Below are 22,353 nucleotides of genomic sequence, written 5' to 3' on the forward strand. Positions count from 1 at the left end.
CATATGTACTTCTTTCTTTATCTTCATTATGACGTGTTATCTCTATGGGAGGGAATTTTTCTAGATGTGAAAATTGACATGATTGTCTTTATCGACGACTAGCTCAATTACCCTTCAGTGAATTTCTTCCAGATTTTAGTATGATGTAGCCAATGTAATACTCTTTAAGTTTTCTACAATCAAAGTTTTAATCGGATGATGTCTTCACCTCGTGAAAATAGATATAATGTAACCTTGTCAAATTTAACCAGTTTACGTGTTATCTCTATGGGAGGGAATTTTTCTGGAAATAAAAATTGACATGACGGTCTTTATCGAACACTAGCTCACTTACTCTTCTGTGAATTTCTCCCAGATTTTAATATGTTGTAGCTCAGACTTTGGGCTATCGTGACTATACCCTGCATTTTTTCATACGACGCCGAGATCACGTCAAAAAACTTGGTTGAAATCAAACTTATCTTTGATGTATTGAGATATTTCTTTCTTTCTACAACTTTCTTTGCAATAACTCAAGAAAAACAGCCCCTATCACGCCCATATTTTGCACATGTTTAGTTCATGTCACGTACATTATTTCATAAAATAACAACTACTTGATCAGACACCATCTTGGGTATGTAAATTAGGGTCAAAGGTCATAAATGTTTCAACCTGTATCTTGGTGAATACATGTCCTATCTTTCCCATATTTTGCACACGTAAAGACCATGTTACAAGGATCATTTCACAAAATAACAATTTTTTGCTCAGATGCCATCTTGTCTGTGCAAATTGGGGTCAAAGGTCAAATATACTTCATTCTGTATCTTCGTTAGTGTATACGGAATTGTGTACCATAGATGGCAGGTCTGACTCCCTTTTCTAAATGAGAATCCAAACATCACACGGCCAATGTCCACTAAACACAGATGAAACCGGTATGGTCATGCCTATTGGGATCAGGAGACTCAAATCGTTGATTTACGAACAGATCGGATCACCTAATTTGTCAGTGTTGACAAATTCCAAGTCTAGTTATCAATGTCTTCATATAATCACCCAGTGTTTACATGCAAGTAATCATAATTATGATTTATGAATCAGTGGCTTTTCCAAAAATTGTCTTTGATTTTTTTTTTTTTTCATGCTGGAAGCTTCATACCAAAGAATAGTTTTTCGTTGCTAGATTTTTTTTTTCTTTTCTCTTGGTTATAGTGCAGATGTATTTGGACTTATGAAGAATTGTATGTGTGTCATGGTGTGTTACATGAAATGTTTTGTTTGTTTTGTTTCAAAGGTCTGCTTTTCAGAAGGTTTCATGATTCAATTACTTCTTTTTCTAGCACACTATTCTTTATTGAAATGAAGAGAGTGTTGTGTGTTTGAGCACCACATGCCTTTGATTTGTTTTGTTTTTTTTAACTTCCATCAGTCTGTTTTCTTTCATTTCATGTGTTTCTTTCATGTGCATCTTTTTTTATCATCTAATTCTTGGAATTGAATTCATTAATAATACAGTGATTTCTGACTGATTCTAAAATTTGTGCTTGAAGGTGAGGTATTTTTTATTCTGTCTCAAGAGATACTTCAGCGTTTATTTGTTGTTGTGTAAGAGGTGAAATCTTGTTGATTAAATATTACTAGCATTTAATAGGAAAGTTAGAAAATTGTGTGTGTCATCAGAAAAACAACAACTAGATATCAAAGATGAACTCGTAAAAGGCTGAAGAGATGAACAAAAGTGTGGGCTTTCGATGTCTCATTCATTTCACCTTACTAGGCTGAATTTTCCTATCAAACATTCTGTTACATGAGTTTTTACTCTTTTCATTCTTGCCATGTTTCACACTCAAAATGTACTTTTCTTCTTTTCGTTTGTTTGCTTGCAGTTGATGGTGTCTTATTGTCTATTTGCTTGGTGAGATTATATCTTTTGATAGATCTTATGCCTTATCATTTTGTACAAGGAAAAAGTTATCATGTTTGTCAAAACATTCTATCTTGTTTCATGGAAAATGGAAGCAAAAAAAAAAAGAAATGACTTGAATTACTTCCAAGTCATTTCAGTAGACCAAACATGTTGTCTACAACATATATGTATTTCTTTCATGTAACTTATCTATATATTTTTTATTTATAGTTGAGTTCAGCTGTTCTAATGTAGAAAGTTTTTGAGGAGTTTCAGACCTGCAAAAGAACTTGTCTGTAATCATGTTTCATAAATGCACAACTCAACATGAACTCACAGTCATCGAGTGTTCAGACGCTAGAATGAGAATCTTCCCTTTCAGTTTGTAAATCGCAAACGATTTTCAGTACAAGAGCTGTGCCATGAACGCAATATCTCGTTGACACAATGTGCATCTCTCAATATGCTTACATGCAACATGTCACTCATAAAATGTGCATATAGCAAGGCAGATGTGCATTGTAGGTCAAGCTATTCAAGTGCCTAATCCTTGATCGTGTTGTATGGGTCACTCGAATGTAGAGTGGAGAAATACTCTGGGTAGAAACACTTGTAGACAGTGTTTGGCCAAATGTCATTTGAGAAAGGTGTTTCAGGGGAAAGGTGTTTCACAACTCCTTTCAGATTTTCAAAAAGATTAATTCAAAAACTGCAAAAAGTGTTTCTCAACCAGTTTACAAACAACTTTCTTTAGCAGATATGAAACTCCTCAAGCTCACTTTTTTCAAAGAGTATTGTGTAAAAATGATAGAGTGTATCATATTTTGTATATCATGCCGAAGACCTTTGTATCAAAGTGTAACATAGAAGCAAACCGTTGTTGGACATTATACATGCATTGAACATTGATGCTTCCTCTGCGTGGCAATAATTTACATGAAACTATGGAGAAATATCATGAATAAACAATATCGGATACCCTTGTGTAGAGGGGTAAAATGACTCGTTTTGGTGGTGTTTCAGCATCATTGTTTGTATACAAAAATTTCTGTGCAAATGTGAGGGAAAAGGATGAAGCATAACATGATATTTGATATGTAAACATTGTGTGCATGACTGTGTGTGTGTGTGTGTGTGTGTGTGTGTGTGTGTGTTGCTGCACTGTTTTCTGTAATTTAAGTATATAGAAAGAAATCTTAATCAGTAATCTCAAACCAATACTATTTGATAAACAGTTTGTGCATTTTCAAAATTTCTCTCACCAATTTGATCATTATGTTTTCTCAATTTAATACCAATAAACTGATAGAGCATAATATTAAAGTAGCTGATATTTCACTAATCTGCACTACTTGAAATGGTCACAACATTTGCAATACTATGGAACACTCTGTCCAAAAAACCTTCACAGCTGACTTTTTAACTCTTTAAAATATGTAGGCCTACTGGGGTAATTTTGTTACTGAAATTGTCATCTTGCCTAAATTTTACTAATTTTTACTATATAGTATATTTTACTATATACTAATCTTAGGTAGATATAGTGACTTTAACCACTTCCATCTCTCTCTCTCTCTCTCTCTCTCTCTCTCTCTTAGATAATTTATGTTATATAACATAAATTATCTAAGAGAGAGAGAGAGAGAGAGAGAGAGAGAGAGAGATGGAAGTGGTTAAAGTCACTATATCTACCTAAGATTAGAGAAAATAAGAACAGCAACAAACGGGTTGGTACATGATATTATATATTACATTGAACCTACTTAAAAGTGTAGCCAATTTAAAGTTCAGCAGTAAGAATAGTGATTTAGAGGCTTTTGATAATTCTGCAAGAGAAATAAACAATAGCAATATGAACGATTTGTATATGATCTGAAAGATTTTTGTCATTTGTCTTCCCCTGTCTAACATAGTCTATCTCTTGCTCTGTCTCATGAAATATGGTAAATAACAAATTTGAAATTGTAAGAAGTAGTATGATAAACGGAACTAGCGAGATTCAAACCTGTCCAGTCCAGCTGGTTCCATTTTTCCAGACATGTTTGTTAAATCACATAGATCAGTAGTTGTCTTCCCTTGTACAAATATACTATATCTCTTACTCAATCTCATGAAATATATGATATATTAAAAAGTACTATGATAAAAGGAACCAGCGGAATTCGTACCTGTCCAATCAGCTGGTTCCATTTTCCCGACATGTTTATTAAATAGTATTATAGATCAGCAGTTGTCTTCCCCTTTACACACGTACTTTAGCTCTTGCTCTGCCTCATGAAATATACTTTAAATGACATACTAAAAAGTATTGTGATAAAAGGAACCAGCGGGGTTCGAACCTCTCCAATACCGCTGGTTCCATTTTCCCCGTCATGTTTGTTGCGATCTTACAAATACGTTTGCACTGAGGAAGACAAGACAAAGTGACAAAAACTCTGCCCTCGCATACATCACCCCTCTGCTTTACTCTCTTGCTTTCATTGGTATACACGTATAAGTTCTCAAATGGAAAAGGAACTCTTACTCTATCTTATGAAATACTGTAAATGACATTTCTTTTTTGTAAGTAGTATGAAAAAAAGACACAGTATCGAATCACACAAATATGTTTTGTGTACTTTTCGATTTGATCGGTCAAGTATCAATAGATAATGCTACTTGACGCTCTCCCCAATGACCCTGAGATTTTAGCCAAGGCTTGATAGCAGTTTGATGAAGCAATAGAAAAATGCACAACCTGAAGAGTGTGAGGAAACGTGCACTGCTGCCAATAACATAATGTATTCAGTTTCACTTCCATCCCCTTTTGGGGATGAATTGCAAAGATGAGGTAGTATATAGTGACCTCCACTAGATTTGGTATATAGGGTTCATGATTTGATATATTGCTCAGTTTGATACCTCATACAGATTAACATCAAGAGAAATATATACCAATGCATAAAATGTACCATACGTATAGAGAAGTTCAACAGCACAATCACGCATATTGGAAGCCCACTTAGGTGAACTTGATTAAGAAAAAAGAAAATACTGTCTCATTCTTCAAAAGAATAACAAAGGCATTATCGTAGTCAACCTAATTATTCCGTGTAAGATGATGATGTATCATACTCAAAAAATTTCAAAAGGAAAATATTTTGATATGCAAAAACAGGATAATGTCATCATCAAAAGCAATAACTGCTTGTATACTTGCTGGCGACTTGCAGGGGAAGAAAGGGATGAAGTAGTCTTTCTTTCTTTCTTTCTTTCTTTCTTTCTTTTTTTTTGGGGGGGGGGTAAAAGTGCAAGGAATGACTGAGGAAAAAAGAAAAAAAAAAAGAAAACAGCCGTCCAATGAGAGAAAAGGGAAGCCAAATGTATAATGGGTATATGGAATATAAAGGATGCGCACATGAGTTTAGTTTTCTCATGGTGCTTAAAGGACATGAGGGGTTATACCTTAAAGGGATCGTATAATTTTCAGTTGAGACCTAACTTCAGATTTCTAACTCTTTTGGTGAGCTAATGAGAAACCTCTTATGAAATGTGAAAGAGCATTATTTTAAGAGGAATTCAATGTTCATTTGATGAAAGTTGATTTTGAAATGGCTGAGATGTCCAAAACTGAGCGATCCTAATAAAAGATGAACCCGGCCTCCTTTTATTACGGCTGCTTTAATTTACTCTGTTTTTGGATACCTCAGCCATTAGAAAAAAAAATACCAATACAACAACAACAACAACAACAACAACAACAACAACAACAACAACAACAACAACAACAACAACAACAACAACAACATCAACAACCCGACTTTCATCAAATAAACTCTGAATTCCTCTTAGTAGGACCTATGGTATGCTCTATAGATACTATTTTATAAGTGGTTTCTTGGTATCTCGCCAAATGTTAAAGCCCAAATTCTCGGCTCCACCAAAATAACACCATCCCTTTAAACAATAAATATCACCCTTCCGCTGATAAAATCTTCCGACAAATCTCGTACGAGGACGGGACATCTAATCTCAAGATATTCTCGACATCTAATTCTGCTCATTCAGCATGGATTTGGTATGTACAAACTCCTATCCTATAATGCCAGGGAGCGGTACACACATGCATGCTCTGAACTCATATCAGAGATCACTTACCCCCACCCCCATTGAAATTTTTATCAGATGTTCAAGGTCCAGTGTGAATCCTCGTATAGTGCAAATACATGAGATAGGAGTGATACAATGGTAGCAGTTCGACACTTTGTAGTCACTCATATTCTTTTTGTCGTTACCTTAACATAAGGTCCATGATTTAACATCACGATGTAATTATGATGCATGCAGCCATGTATTATGTCTGTTTAGAGAGAGAGAGAGAGAGAGAAAGGGAAGGGAGAAAGAACATTATAAATATTTACATATCTGTTACCGACGCATATACACAAGCATTTTCTTTCTATATATTATATTTTATCATGCCTGCCTTCATTATTATCTCTCTTTTTTTTTTTACAGCTGTCTGACCCTGCAAATCTGTGTAAACTTAGCCTTAAAGAATGATACTCTAATAGAAAAAAAAAAGTGTCTATTTTAGAATTCCATCGATCGATCGATCTGTCAAGGTCACATGAAGACAAAGGCCACTATGTGCACATGACGTCTTGCCACAATTCAGTCTGATTGTTTTATTTGAGATGATTCAAAGCTGCTGTACATGTTTTTCTTTTTCATAATGCAATTATGAATTCATATATCTACAACTCGGAGCACACACAATCTTTTATGGCTGTGGCAGAGTGGCTGACAAATGAATGGAGTATACTAAGTGGTAGTCAAAGAATCAATATTTTTTTCAGGCCTACAATACCTTCACCACCTATCCCATCGAACTGAAATTCTATCAGTACCATCAACTATACTTAGAACTATCTTTACAAGCCAGTAGTAATTTGTAACATAATAGTAGTAGTAGTAGCAGCAGCAGCAGCAGCAGCAGCAGTAGTAGTAGTTGTCGTAGATGAAAGTAGGCCTACTTTAAGTTAATTACGATCACTTTTTCATTTGATCTCTGTCTTTTAGAATCGACAAAAAGAACCTATAGTTTCTTGAAGCAACAATAAAAACGATTTCGCCATCGGTCCTTGCGATCAGTGCAAACCATATTTACAAAAGTGGAATGAGACTGCTTTTCTGTTCTCATTTCTATCGGACTGAGGAAATACAAAGGCATACTAGGCGAGCTACAGTACCTCCTTGATCAGACCATGGATATAGCACCATCATCAGACCATAGAGCTAACAGCTCCATGATCACCTCTTGATCTTGGTTCGTGACTTATCACATTCGACTATTATAAACTTCACGGATATCACTTCCGCGGTATCTTCAGTGAACATGTTTGTTTCTGTTTTGTTTTTCTTTCGTTTTGACCTGGTAAATTTTGTTTACATACCAGTGCATCATTTGAGCTCTTACATGATTTGTATATAATTGATTTTTGTTAGTAGTGGAATTGCATTGTACATGTCGCGCTAAAGTATCTTAGTTGTGATTCCTCAAGCAGTAGGCCTATATAACTCTCCTTCATATTGCAGACCCTGTACGGCCTAATACGGTGTAGAATCTTCCCTCAATATCCCTGATAGCCTGATTAGATCTTCATAGATCGCTATATTTCTCATCGTCAAATCAATATAGAAATAAGTTAACATAGCAGCTAGAGACGAGAGGAGATTTTTTTTTTTTTCGCTCAAGAGTTACAATTACAGTAAAGGTAATAAGCTATGAACCGTGCATCATTTCTCAAAACAACAAAGCAGATCCGAGGTGAGGAAAGCCAGAGATAAGTTCAGTCAACTTTTTCCAAGTTGCAGCCATGCAGTTTCTTTTCTATTCGGCTCGTTTATAAACTTCCATGTTTCCGGTGTCGTCGACCGTCGCGATGCGTCGCTTGGCTAGTCGAATTGCGTAATCATCCAGCACCCTCCGAAAATCTTAGTCTCAAATCCAGTCAATTTTAGCTAACTTCAACTTTTTTCACTCATCAATGACTGCCGACGTGACACTAAATACGTGGAAGCCAGAAGTCTGATATCATAGCTTATCAAAATGTGTTCATTTTGTTAGATAATATTGATCAAACAAGAGTATACCAAGTATACCTTGTGGTCATATATCACTAACCGATAAAATACATTTTTAAATTGACTCGAGGGGGGGGGGGGCAATAAATTTGGTGTCATTTTTTTTGGTCTCTGGGGTGTGGTTGCTGCGCTTCTTGAGGGATTCCACTAAAATTATTATGTGGCTTTAATATGTTTGTATATATTTGTGAGTTGTTATATCACATGTCTTAACTTGCCTTTCAGGGGTCTTATTATACAAGCTTGCTTTTCTAAGACCCCTCCACTTTACATCTACACTTGTATAATGCATCTACATGCATTGTCAATTTATATTCAAATATTCTGCAAATTGTTTTAAACGCATATATTCAACAATGTATTCCTTGTTACATATTATTGTTTTATGTAAATTTTTGTATTGTGGAAACTTTGAATAAAACTTGAACTTAAACTTGAACTTGGTTAATCTCATTGAATGTATCGAAAATGTAAATACAATAGATTAATAGACTAACTGATAGATGGACACATAACGGGTACTGCGTATCCTCTGCCCGTTTACCCGATTCCATCAGGGAGGTGGAACACCTCCCTGATTCCATGTAGGAGAACCGTGCTACTGAATGCATAGGCCCCTGTGCACGTGCAATGTACGGACAAGCACCTGTCCACGCCATACCGGCGTCTTGAGTGCCCCCCCCCCCCCCACCCCACCCCACTACCCTAGTCCACTTCCTGGACTGTATTCGTAGTGTGCCCGCGTGTGTACGGACGTACGTTGATGGTGTATGCATGTACACTATATTACACAATTCACCCCTCTTTCGGGAGTACCAATTGGTGGAGTGTCGCAATCAGCGGTTGGGCGCATTGGGTGGGTGTCTAGTGTGTGGGGACTGCGGATAATAAAAATCGTCCAGTATCTGGACTACCACTACCCCTGCTTCTCTCGGGCCGCGCCGTGTACACACAGAACTAGCCTGCCTGCCCTGCCTGCTCCGATCCGCGCCGTATGCGTTGGGTTAGCTCTCGGGACGGCGGGGATACATGCAACTTCTATTAAGGGTAGTCGAGTCCGCTAGCACCGCATTGCGCTGTGATCAAGGAGATCTCGCCGTGCCTGCTCGTTCAACGAGAGTATTTCTCTGAGCACCTTTATAAATAAGCCACAACATGGCGATAGCTTCTCAAGTAGTTGCATGGGCATTTGCCAACCCTGTGTTGACGGCGCTATGCATTTTCTTGGTGTTTTTGGTTGTATTTGCTGTTCAGATCGCCATCAAACTGAAGCCGGGACCTAATCCGTTCGCCCAGGATTGTGCCCGCCCGCCTGCTCCCGTGGTTAGCGACAGCTCGGCTCGAGACAAAGTCATCAAACAAGGTCAGAAATGATGAATGGCTGATCTGCACAGTTAGTGGAATATGCATCAGCTGATGCATCTAACGTTAAGTGTGTAAATGATAGCAGCTAACGGTTTCCCTCCTTGACCTTGAATACTCATGAACTCGGTATGACTTGGCTTCCCCTAGTCAAGCTAGTATTTAGTAATAGTGTAGATTTTGCCTCATTTGACATTCCATCGTCAGCGTCGATTTTATTGAGGATGACTTGGTATTCAAGTTGTTAATGTTAAAGGTACAATAGACCTTATGCATTGACGTCATCACTCGCTTGACAACCTCTCGCGACGCCATCTTAGAGGGCAAGCGAAGTCCTTGACATCGCATCGCAGAGGCGTGCAGCTATGTGCTTTTCCTATGCGCGCTAGCGGCGATCGCCTCACTCGCCGCCAGTCCCCAGGCTAGTGGCAGGGTTTTTTTTTTACCATCAATCAAGTTTGACATGACATGACACATTATGCAGCAATATTTGGGTAATTTTCTCACATTGTGCAATCGAAATACTCACAGCAACTAGAATTCCTAGGTTATATCGCAGAAATTTGTATCCATAGCGCAACATCGCCGTTCGATGAATGTATGTCGCCATTTTGAATTTCATTAGCCAATCACATGCGAGGTACGTGTTTTAGTAAAAAACACGTAGAAATCTACCTCGCATGTGATTGGCTAACGGATTCGTAGGTTGATGAGCTGTTACGACCGCTGGTAGTTGCATCTTTTTTCATGAAAATTGTGCCAAAATGTTGGATATATCATTAACCTAGTGAGTGCAATGCATACATCAAATGTCGATTTTGCTATACAAGCTTGAATTTCCCGATATAGGGCTGTAGATTACATGCAATAGAAAAGACAGTAAAAGAAACACCGATGTTGTGTGTAAATGCCCATTGCCTCGCGTGTAAAAGCACGCTCTAGCAACGCATCGCTTGCCCTCTGAGGGAGGGCGCCCTTCAGTTAGTAAGACCGTGTGACGTCATATGCATAAGGTCTATAATACTAAAGGCGGGGGGGGGGGGGGGGAGGATGACACTATGGATACATTATTTTGGTCTGCTTCAATGCTTGATTGCTGCGGTCTTATTTTCTCCAGGAGTCCAAGGACATAGGGTGAATAGGGTTGGGGTTGTGACAAGGTTTAGGTTTAGTTTGATGTGAGGATTAGTGTTTTAGTTTTAGTTTTTTATGTTTGTTGGTGGACAGAAAAATCCATCTGTGTGGAGGAGTCTTTTATCATCAATTTTCTTAAAATTACTTTTACGGCTCTTCTGAGGGGATTCTGTGAGGCCAGACGTAGTCTCTGTGGAACATATATCCCCGACGACAAGATACAGACCGATCTTTCAGTCAAGTTTGTGCCAATGGGGAGAATTTTCGTTTGACTTTGAATAGTGTGCAGATATTTCATCTATGTACTACTACATTCAGAATGGGAGCAATTGTCCCAGGAATTCTGGAGCAAATGACCAAATGTCATGGAGCCTGAGAAGGAAAAAAAAAGGGGGGGGGGGATTGAGTGGGAGGTGGTTGTGGGGGATCAAACATGTTGACACAAAAAGTTCACTTGTACAGTATACCATACTAAAATAGACTCTTCTTGTATTTTTTTTTTTTTTTTTAATATGGAGGTCTACATTCTGCCAATTTTTCTTTACACCATTTGAAAAAGGATTAATCATTACTTGAATTTCATGGCGTAAGCTCCGTAGGTGCCTTTGGTTTACATGCAGAACACTTGTTTTGATGATGGTATAATTGGGTCATCCATAAAGAAAAATTGATTTGGGTCTATCCAAATAAATTAGACCCAAAGCCAAGTTAGTTTTCAAAAGGGCATAGACCCAGACGTTTCTCGAGTCACCTGGTTTTATACGGTATACAATTCTAGAAGAACTAAGAGATTATCTGGATTAGAATCTATCCTAAAATCAACCTTTCAAGTCTGTATATTGAAATTCTCCGTTTAATAAATAATAAATCAATTTTATGAGGGGATGTACAGGACTCCAAAAGGGAGGGAAATTCCCACATTTCATCATTCTTACCATGATTTTTATTTTTTTTTTTTAACATACTTCCTCCTTTTATCGTGTACTGTACCGCAGTCCTCCTCCTTTTTGGTCATGTATATGAAAAAAATTGTGTATGCATTCCATTTGATTCAACAGAGCTGCATGTGGCCTGTAACTACAGTACACACAATGGATGAGGATAGGTCAATGAAAAGCATGATCAACACAAGTTGTCAGGTTACCCCGTGGTGCTCCGTTGTACACAAAAGCATTCAGACTGGTAGCAGTTAGTTGTCAGGGTGCTACAAAAATGAGTCTTCAAAAGTGACCTCATGGGCATAAGCAAAAAGAAAAAGAAGAAAAAATACCCATAGTATGGAAAAATCTCTTGATTTTCGTAGCAACACAAGGGAATTGCCAACACATGAAAAACAGAGCTTACTGTAGAGGTCGTGGATGTTTCCTTGAAAGGAAATGGTACTTTAATACCCTCAAAGTTAGATGCAGCCTGCTTGATGTGAAGAAACAATGGTGACTGGATCTTATACCCTACGTACTTGTATACATTTACAGATCATAGTCACATGTGACTATGATTACAAATTTGCAATTATACTTGGCCACTTTACCAATAAGCATTTCATAGGATGAACGAGTGAAATGATTGAAATTGTTTGGAGGTTGACAACCCAATACTCTTCTCAAGCAACATTTTTGAATTGTTTGTATTTTTGCCAGAAACAACTTGAAATGACATGTATATAGAAATAATGCTGATAGAACATTTTTTTTTTTAAGTAAATGAAATGAAAAAACAACAGCATGAGGAATGAAATGAGCTGAAATCCATTACTTTTTCTTGTTGTGGATGGTATATTAACCTTAACCCTCATTCCTCTCTTTGTTTCTTCACTCCAAATGGAGTATTAGGCCTATTGCACACTAGACACATCAAAAAGTATTTACTGATCTTGCATGATTGTCATTGCAACTTCAGTTATTACCAGCACTACACTGAGCACCCAATTTGAAATCATCCTGTGTGTACCAAGCTTCCCAGTGGACCCCATGCCCCATTAAACTAGCCACACCTCATTTACCCTGTATGCTTGACCACACACGAAGAAGGAATAGAAAAGTACAAACAAACTCTATACAGTATTGACTATGATGGCTGGAGAATTTTGTACAACTGTGTGAAATCAAGTATTTGGAAAATGCCACTGTACAAAGAATCTTTAACAATTGTGAGAGAGTAAAGTCCATCTTTATGTCAGGTCAGGTATAATCAACCCTGCTACTATAGAGTTGGGTCTTGTAACCAAGTACATTGTACAACCTGCCGCATGGAACCACTGCCTTGTGGTTATCTTCAGGAGAAGAAAAGGCTTCCTAGAGTAAACCCTGCAGAAATCTGGAGTGGAGTCCCTGTGGTGGTTCGGCAACTCCTGCAGCTGTGCTGGTGCCAAATTGTATTGGTTCATCCTTTCATTTGTACTACATTAGCAACGCCGAGAGGGGAACTTGAGGTACATGTACATGTATGGGCAGCAAAAGTTCTCCATATCCCACCAGCCCCAGACTCGTAGCAATCTGGAGAAGACACTCCAACGGCATCACAGATTGTCATTCAAGATTGGGACCAGGGAGGTGGAAGTGAGTCCACCTCCCTGATGGGACTATATACAGCCACTCAAGGCAGGGCAAACTTTTTGCCTAGTGGTACGCCATCGAGACGAATGGATTCCAACTAATTTACCTCCACCATGCCAGCTACAGACACAAAAAATATTTGTACATTTGTGGACTGTGGTGGATAAGAGGAAGAAGCAGAATAAAAGGAATGCTGTGTATCACTGCCCCAAGCTGTAATGAAAGACAGACAAACTGGGAAAGAAGAATAAAAGACTGAGTATTGCATGACAATATGGGTCTTGCTTGTGACACCATTCTGTCTTTGCAGTCAGCACCATTAAAGATTTTGCCTGAGGCAATGTCCATTTTGAAGCAGATCCCAGAATCTTCTTTTGCTTGAGTTTTCAAAAGTTCCACAGGTACAGTCCCCACGTGATGTCATATTTGGCACTTTAAAACTCAATGTTGAAGGAGAGTTAGAGAATTTTTCTTGCCATGTCGATGTCATAGTATTGAAAGTATCACCCAAAGTTTACACTGTGTACATTGATACTTGATTGTGCTATAGACTGAGGTAAAGTTGAAACAGCTCAGAAAAATAGAATGCAACATTTTTTTCTTTAATGTAAAACATTTTAATGTTTTGAAGAGCAGTTATCACGTGCAAGAAATTTTGTATTATGGAATCTGTGGAAAAATCTTTCAGACATTGAAGGATAGACTTCTTTGGTATGAGGAGAATCTCTTGAATGGACAGGTAAATGGACAATAATTCTTTGTTTAACCTTTGACCTTCTGTGTCATTCATTCTCCTCCCCTACCCCTTCAGGTTTCACCCAACAGAAAGTGCCTACGGACCTTGATGCCATCGTTGTTGGTAGTGGTATCGGGGGCCTGTCGGTGGCAGGCATCCTGGCTAAGGCGGGAAAGAAGGTACTCGTCTTGGAGCAGCATGACCAGGCTGGTGGCTGCTGCCACACCTTTGTGGAAAAGGGCTACGAGTTTGACGTTGGTATGTGATGTTGTCTACCTGAGTACCGTACCTCGAATTCATGCTGAATAGCATGCTGCAATTTCGAAAGTATTGGCAGTTTTAAGAATATAATGATGATGATGATAATGGTGCTGATGATGGTTTGATGATGATGACAATGATAATGGCATTTATGGCATTTAATGATATCTAGATGATGCTGATGATGGCAATTAGTAGTAATGACATTTGATGATGGTTTAAAATGATAATGCCATGAATGACATTCTTCATGTTCAAGAATAAGGCAGTGGTCATACCCTCATAGCATTGAAAATAGTGGGAGTGATGTCATGATGTTGTTTGTGATAGCAATGTCCATGTATGTTGTTAATGGCTTTTACTACATGTATATATTGCTTCTAAAGAATATGATGTGTATTAAAGACAAAGAAAAGGTGAGAGAAGAATTAGTGAGTTCTGTATGTGTGTGACAAGAAGTTCAGTTGATAGTGCGAACATTCTTCTCCAGGTATCCACTACATTGGTGAGATGGCTACCAACACCATCACACGCACCTACATTGACCAGCTGACCGAAGGCCAGCTGGTCTGGGAGCCCATCGACAAGAACTACGACACCATCGTCATCGGCGAGGGCGAGAAGAAGAAGTTCTTCAAGATGGAGGCCGGGTCCAAGACCTTGTTCAGGGACTGCCTCGTCGGTCACTTCCCGGAAGAAGAGCAGGCCATCGACAAGTATCTCTTCCACATGAGGGTAATGTAATGTTTGGAGCCTAATACCTATAATTCAAACCATTATCAGCATCGCAGACGAATACTGTCTGCACAAGAATTTTTTGCTGTTCATGTTCAAACAAATAGTGCGATTGATCTTAAAAAATTGTTTTATTTGTTTCAACACCAAAGGCAGAAAATTATTGTGTGCATTGTCTTTATCTGCACATCGTCGCTGGGGCGATAAGACCTCGTATCTACAAAATGTCAAATGTTCAGGAGAGCCAAAAAACATGGCGGCCAAAGCACTGTGGCGAATGGGATAGCCTTTCCTTTGACATGCCGTGGTGGTTTCATTTTTGGAGTAAGACAGTTGGGATTTGGACAGGACATCACGTAACCAATTATTTGACCATTAATCCTAAAAACTCATTTTCACCAAAATTGCAGATACAAGGTCTTATCACCCCAGCGACGACATTGTACAGATGATGGTCTGAAACTATAATATTATTTAATCTTGGTATCTTTTATCACATACTAGTAAGGCATTGCCTTCACTTTCAGTATATCTTTGTGAAATATCTCTGTGATGGAGTTGTGTTTGCTTTGTCTCATTGTCTTTTCTTGTGTATATTTGTGATGGTGTCCACAAGACAGAATGATGAAATGAAAGTGAGAAGATTAATGGCAGAAAATAATAGCTGCTGTGATTCTCTTTTCCACGGCTTGTAACACCAGGAGCAAAGAGTGCACATGCAGACAGCCTTCCTCCTCAAGATGCTCCCCATGAGTGTATGCCAGCTGCTTATATCGACGGGGATGATCAGTGCCATGACCAAGTACTTCAAGTACTCCGCCATCTCCCTGCAGCGGTTCCTGGACAGCATCACGGAGAACCCTGACCTCAAGGCCGTCCTCTCCTACTGCTTTGGGGACTACGGTGAGGAGGGAGAGACCCACCCCACATTATCTCCCCCCCCCCCACCACTCCTTTTTAACCCGTTGAGGACAGACTGATTTTGCTAAAACACGCATTTCCCATAGACACCTGCCCAAGTATACTCGGGACTCGTCCTCAAGGGGTTAAAGGGATGGTATAGAATTGGTTAAGACGAGAATTCAGCTCATAACTTTTTGCAAGATACTTAAAAACCACTTTATGAAATGTTAATGAGCATACAATTCTAAGAGGAATTAAAAGTTTATTTGATATAAATCCATTTTGAAATGGCTGAGATATCTAAAAACAAAGTATAACAAAGTGATCCTAATAAAAGTTGGGTCTCACATTTTATTAGGATCGGCCTGTTTTGGATATCTCAGCCATTTGAAAATCAATTTTCATCAAATTAACTATGAATTTCTCCTATAATTATATGCTCTTTTCATATTTCTTATGAGGTTTCTCATTATCTCGAAAAATCCTCAAAAAATGTTGGAAACCTGAAGCCCCATCTCAGCTGAAACAATACCATCCCTTTAGCCCATTTTACACACTGCTCAAATTCCGTGGCACAGAGAGAGTTACCCAAAATTTTGAGTGTATTAATGCATTTTCATGCATAGTATGAAAGGGAAAGTATTAAACCCCTTGTGTACAAGCATGTGAAAGCCTGTGTGCCACCGTGATTATGCAGTATTCTTACTCAACATTTTTTGAAGCAAGCTCTCAAATATTTCAGTGGCGAACAGAACACATGAATGGTGAATTACCACAAGGCTGTGCTTGGACAAGTCCGACTGTGTTTGAGAATGATAACAAAGCACCTCCAGTGCTGCCAATTATGGGCAAACCTTATAAGCAGTTTAGAACATAGGCTGTTCTTGTTGACAGTTCATGCTGTTACCCCTTCTGATGATAATACAACATGGAAACATGACACTTGTAATCAGTGAAATCCTAAGCAGCTTCAGCAACATAGAAAAAAAAAAACAGAAGTGTTTCAAATGTTGTGCACCCCATTTGGATATTAGCACCTGGTTCAGAGATTTTTTCCAGATGAGACTGCAAGATGGGGAATATTTTGTGTTTGATATTGTCTGACTGGACGCAAGAAAACATGTCGTGGAAGCATTACCGTCTGCCAAATATGCATTGTACTGTAGGTTTCCCCATGTGCTGTAAGAGGAACACATACTAGTATGTAGCACACTTAATGAAATTTGCTTTTCATTTGTGCAAACAAGACCATTCTGTGTGTGTATTTACCTGATTTAAGCTGCTCTGATAAGGCATGTGATGTCTTGAAGAGGATAAAGCAATCAACAGATAAACCTTTTTTCTCCCACTTATTTTCATTTGTGTGTTTGTATTTTGCAGGCACCATACCTGAGGATACCAGCCTCATGATGCACATGCTGCTCATGAACCACTACATGTATGGTGGTTTCTACCCCAGGGGCGGGGCCAGCGAGATTGCTTACCACATCATCCCAGTCATTGAGAAGGCAGGTGGGCGTGTCCTGGTCAGAGCCCCTGTCTCCCAGATCCTGATTGACAGCGACGGTGCTGCGTGTGGTAAGTATGTCTCCCGTATCTTGAAGGGGTCAGCCACCTCTTTACACCAGTTCCCCAAAGTTGTTTATTTGTTCATGGATGTACAAATAGCAAGAGACATGGCAATACTGATAAATATGTGGATTACTCTTCTTCATCGTAATTGATTTCTTAATAATTCAACATTTCCAGCTGATGTTCTACATTCAAAAAGAAGTATGATCATCCTTATGTTTAGTATATTAGTTACATCATAAATGAAATGTAAATCCAGAAATTGAAATCATTCTTTAAGTCATTTTATAGGTAATTTGCCAGAAGAATAGAAATAGAATCAAAATCAGTATCTGCTCTTGTGAAACAGCCAAAGGGTTGTTGACTTATATGCGTATGTGAAATAGCAGGAGGCTGTGAACTAACAACAAGAGGCTATATAGTTCCCTATCCCCTCCATGTTTGATAATTGGAAACTTTTCCACCATGTAAAGTATTCAACCATTGCCCATGCCCAAATGCAATAGTCCTTCACGACTGTTGGTATTAAATTTGTAGACTGCATGCATAATTTGCTTGACCACCAAGTTTTTGCAGTAGGTATTCATTGTGTAGTAGAGAACAGACATTCACTGTTGATAGTATAATATCAGAGCTATCGAGGGTCTTGTTTACACACTTGAGATCGTAATCCCATCTCTTGGAAAGAAAATGAAATGTAAAGGTCATATCACCTGATGATTTTCTGTGCTTTCTTTGTAGGTGTTCGTGTTACCAAGGCAACGGGAGATGTAGACATCCATGCTCCACTCATCATCTCTGATGCTGGTCTGGTCAACACGTACCAGAAGCTTCTCCCAATTGAGACAGTCAAGAAACATGGTAAGTGAGCCCTTAATACTTACCAAGTGTGAAGTGAGATGAGCCATGTCTCAGAATTTAAAGGGAGATTGCACACTATGCACAAAATTCTAGTTTTTATAGAATTTCTATCATAACCTATAATGGCGATATTTGCCACTCTGTTTCCATAAAAATATCTCAGCAAAATTTTTCCCACCAAATGACCTCTACCTGCTTAATGGTCTGTTGTCACAGATCCAATAGAAAAGGCATCCTTACCATCCAAGCAAACTTTTTGTGGAATTTCCTGGAAGTTAAAGTTTACTCCAAATTCTTTTTCGTTTACCCCAGATTTAAATTTTTTGCTCTCCAATCGCATGCAGTGACAATATTACAGGGCAACCGTTCTAAACGTAAAAGCTCACCCAAAAACATGATTATTATTTGCCGTACTGTCGCAGATCTGATGGACAAGTTCAAGGGCACCCGGACCGCCCTGGCCGGCTTCTCCCTCTTTGTGGGCCTGAAGGGCACGGCTGAGGAGCTGGAGCTTCCCAAGCGCCAGTACTGGGTCTTCACCAACAACGACCTGAACGGGATCACCAAGACCTACGCCAGCCTGTCGGCAGCGGAGGCCATGACCGCCAAGATCCCTCTCCTCTTCATCAGCTTCCCGTCCGCCAAGGACTCCACGTGGGAGGAGCGCTATCCAGGTTTGTCCGATCTTGGCATTTCTTCTTTTGTTTGTGTATCTCATTACTGTACTTCAACGTTTTTCTCCTTCTGCGGGACCCTTGGTTAAATTCAAGGTACTGAGTGCTTTGCCTTTACCCCCAATTTTGACACTAGTTCATTGTTAACATCTGAAAGTAAACCATTGTTATAAAATGGTTGTATGGATCCTAGTGAAATGATTGGCTGAGAGTAATCACTTGACCAGTCTTTCATTTTGCCTAACGTGCCCAGCTGGCATAAGTTTTTACCATTGAGCGCATAGGCCTACTAATGACTGGTACTAATGACCTCTCTCTGATATTTGCTCTCGGATACTCACAACGTTGTGCAACATGCTCTCAGCTGTGCCTCATGCATGTTTCACCATTATGAATAACCTCGAGGGTGCTGCATCTCCATTAGTGCTCTCTCACCTGTGCATTATTTGTATACTATGCTTAATTCACTGCTTTCTTTGCTCTCTGGCACAGATTGCCTGGAAACTAATAGTCTGTGAATATTGACTAACCTAATCCCCCTTATTTTTGTGTCACAATGACCCTCCTTTTAGATTGCAGCACATTGCTGCACTTGAGTGGGCTTACAAGCTTTACAACTTAGTCAAGTTTGGATGGATTACTAAATGCTGGGGTGAAAAGGGTTTGCAAGTTATGCTGAGTGTGGTGGGCACATAAAGGGTTTAACTTGGTAATAATGAATAATTTCCCCCTCTTTCCTGTTCTTTCAGGTAAGTCGGTGTGCACCCTTGTAACGCTGGCCAACTGGGAGTGGTTCCAGGAGTGGGAGACCAGGCGCATCAATCACCGTGGCGACGCCTACGAAGCCGTCAAAAAGGGCATCTCCGACAGAATGTGGGAACGTGTCCTGGAGCTCTTCCCCAAACTCGAGGGCAAGGTGAGGCATGAGGGGCATCATTTGATCTGAAGCATTTTTACTTTCAAACATGCAGAGGATTTGTCTGTCACAATGTCCTGAAATGCATTTCAGAATATCCTTAGAGTTACCGAGTCTTCACACATCAAAATGAATCCCCTCACAGGCAGACAACCACAAATGACATTCCACCATACAACAGCTCAAATTGTACATTTTCATCTTCTTCTTAAAGATCCATGGTCAGATTTTCACCATACTTGGTAGGTATTGCTAGAGTGTTAGAATACATATTTGTACAAATGGACACCATTCCCTACTTAGGGGCCTTCAGGGGCAATCCCTGGGGTGGGGGGAGGGTACAAGTGTAGCTCCCAAATTACGGAATCTGTGCAGATCTTATCTCAAACCTTATATTTGTACAAATAGGAATCTTTCTCCACTTGGAGGCCCCCAGGGGAACCAAATTGGGTCCAGAAATACATAAGTAAAAGTACCTTCAAGGTTATTAAGGTAAGATGCTGAAGACCCTGAAATGGCATTCAGACAGTTTAATCATAATATTGAAAGTTATCAATGTGGAAATCCAGTCATAATTTTTGTTTTTATTAATTAATTAATTAATTAATTAATTAATTAATTCATTAATTTATTTATTTATTCTTTATCTTTTTATTTTATTTTTTATTTATTTATTTATTTATTTATTTATATATATATTTTTTTTTTTTTGGGGGGGGGGGACATAGTGCGGAAGTCAAGATAAGCAAAATAGGGTTGCTATCAAGGAGTAGAATTGATCAGTCTTGATGTAAATTGAGTGGTGTGCATAAGATTTGACAGACTATACCTTGTTCTGTCCTGGAAGGTTGATTACTTCGAAGCTGGCTCCCCACTCACCAACAAGTATTACCTGGCCCAGAATTCTGGAGAGATGTACGGCCTAGATCACAACACGGAGCGATTCTCTGCCGAGACTTGGACCAACCTCAGACCAGATACTCCAGTTCCCAACCTCTATCTCACCGGTGAGACTACATTCCTTGCACAGCCTCATTTTCCGTTTTTTCCTGTTTTTTAGCTTCTGTCAGAATGATTTACTAGAATGATGCAGCAGTGGCTAACCCCTCTGTTGCAAGGACTTCAAGGGAAAAAAAAAATTTCCAAAGGAATAAAAGAAAAAAAAAACTGTTGAAGCTCTGTGAAACAGATTTCATAAACTCTGCTATATGTAGAAGCACTCTTCCCAGAACACACATGTCACTGTGTTGCCATGGCAACTTCCTTGTTGTAGCATCGACTAACAAGAGAACATGAATCCCTATTTCCTGAAGAGGACACAGATGTAGACAGTTGAAATACAGAGAGTAAAAGCAGTGAACAAAGGCAGCATCCCATTGACGATTCATGCCAAATCAGTCCGAGAAACAGATACAGTGCACTCCTGTTATAACGAACATGGTAAATAACGAAGTTCCGGTTACAACAAAGTAAAAATTCAGGCCGCAACATTGTCAATGTCTGCTCTGTGTCTTTTATCATTTATTTTTTCATTTTTAACCAAGTATCGATACAATGAAAGAAACTGCCAGTCCCGAGGACTTTGTTATAACAGGAGTCCATTGTATCAAGAAATTACATAATTTTTGAATGCCAGTACAGTACTCTCCTCTTAATTGGAGTAAGAAATGCTCTGCCAGACACTACCCAATTAAGCGGAGTCTACTGTACCTGGTAAGTGAATTACTATGGGTCCTTGTGAGCATGGCAGTATAAGCTGCCACCGGTATATGAATAAAATTCCCAAGGATTCACTGTCAAAATATACAAGATATTCAGTACTGCATCGAATAAAAAAAGAACATTATGAAAACCATGCTGTTCTGAGCACTAAAATTATTGTAAAAAATATAACAATGTGAAAGAAAAAAATGGATGGGTGAGGATTTATTTCTAACAACCTACCCTCTCTTGTTTCTTCCATGGGGTGCAGGTCAGGATATCCTAACCTGTGGGTTTGCTGGGGCCATGTATGCTGGTTTGCTGTGCAGCAGCAAGATCCTTAACAGGAATCTCATCGGCGACCTCTCTTCCCTCAAGTCCAAGAAGAAGAAGGCCAAGTAAGAGGGGGCTTTGCTTCCAGCGGTGCTGCCAAAAAGGGGTCTGTAGTCGCTCTGTCCAATCGCCAAATATGCAGCAAATCATGACTACATGACATAATTTAGATTTTAAAAGTAACATTACGGGTGATGGTGTTGCATAGATGCTTGCTCAAGTAACGATAACTGATGACATGTCATTTTAGGGTGGGGTGTGCATCTTTCTGACAGCTCAACCCCTCCCCCCCCCAAAAAAAAAGAAAGAATGGAAAGCAATCATTATTTGAGCAATATCACAAAGCACCTGACACAAATTATAATCTGTGACTTGATATATGTATATTGTTGAATATAGATATACTGAATAAAATGTTGATTAAATGTCCGCAGGGCAGAGGTTAGTTTGACGAAGAATGCACTTACCGTATGAATCCTAGGGTAAGAATGTTCCATGGGGAAATAATTTGGCATTCAGGGATAGTAGTGAGTTGAGATTTATTGTTGTTCATATGGAGAAAGATAAGGGTCAACTTTAGAAATAAGTTTGAC

General features: G+C 39.0%; 1 protein-coding gene across 1 annotated transcript; it reads left to right on the forward strand.

Moving 5' to 3' along the window:
- Window positions 1-9,128: 9,128 nt before the first annotated feature.
- On the forward strand, window positions 9,129-22,042 carry LOC140243748 (all-trans-retinol 13,14-reductase-like). Its single transcript, XM_072323414.1, has 10 exons — window positions 9,129-9,380; window positions 13,880-14,062; window positions 14,556-14,800; window positions 15,502-15,703; window positions 17,084-17,281; window positions 18,017-18,136; window positions 18,559-18,810; window positions 19,560-19,726; window positions 20,574-20,733; window positions 21,699-22,042. Exons 1-10 carry the CDS (start codon window positions 9,173-9,175, stop codon window positions 21,827-21,829), a joined length of 1,866 nt encoding a protein of 621 aa, XP_072179515.1. The 5' UTR covers window positions 9,129-9,172; the 3' UTR covers window positions 21,830-22,042.
- Window positions 22,043-22,353: the final 311 nt, after the last annotated feature.

Source organism: Diadema setosum, chromosome 20, assembly GCF_964275005.1.
Source record: "Diadema setosum chromosome 20, eeDiaSeto1, whole genome shotgun sequence".
Classification (NCBI taxonomy): domain Eukaryota; kingdom Metazoa; phylum Echinodermata; class Echinoidea; order Diadematoida; family Diadematidae; genus Diadema; species Diadema setosum.

What these genes read in the sequence shown, in the direction of transcription:
- LOC140243748 (XM_072323414.1), top strand. Translation starts at nt 9,173, where the DNA reads ATGGCGATAGCTTCTCAAGTAGTTGCATGGGCATTTGCCAACCCTGTG. An exon ending in AGTATCTCTTCCACATGAGG is followed by an intron (nt 14,801 to 15,501) that starts GTAATGTAATGT and finishes TTGTAACACCAG; the next exon opens with GAGCAAAGAGTGCACATGCA. An exon ending in CAGCGACGGTGCTGCGTGTG is followed by an intron (nt 17,282 to 18,016) that starts GTAAGTATGTCT and finishes CTTTCTTTGTAG; the next exon opens with GTGTTCGTGTTACCAAGGCA.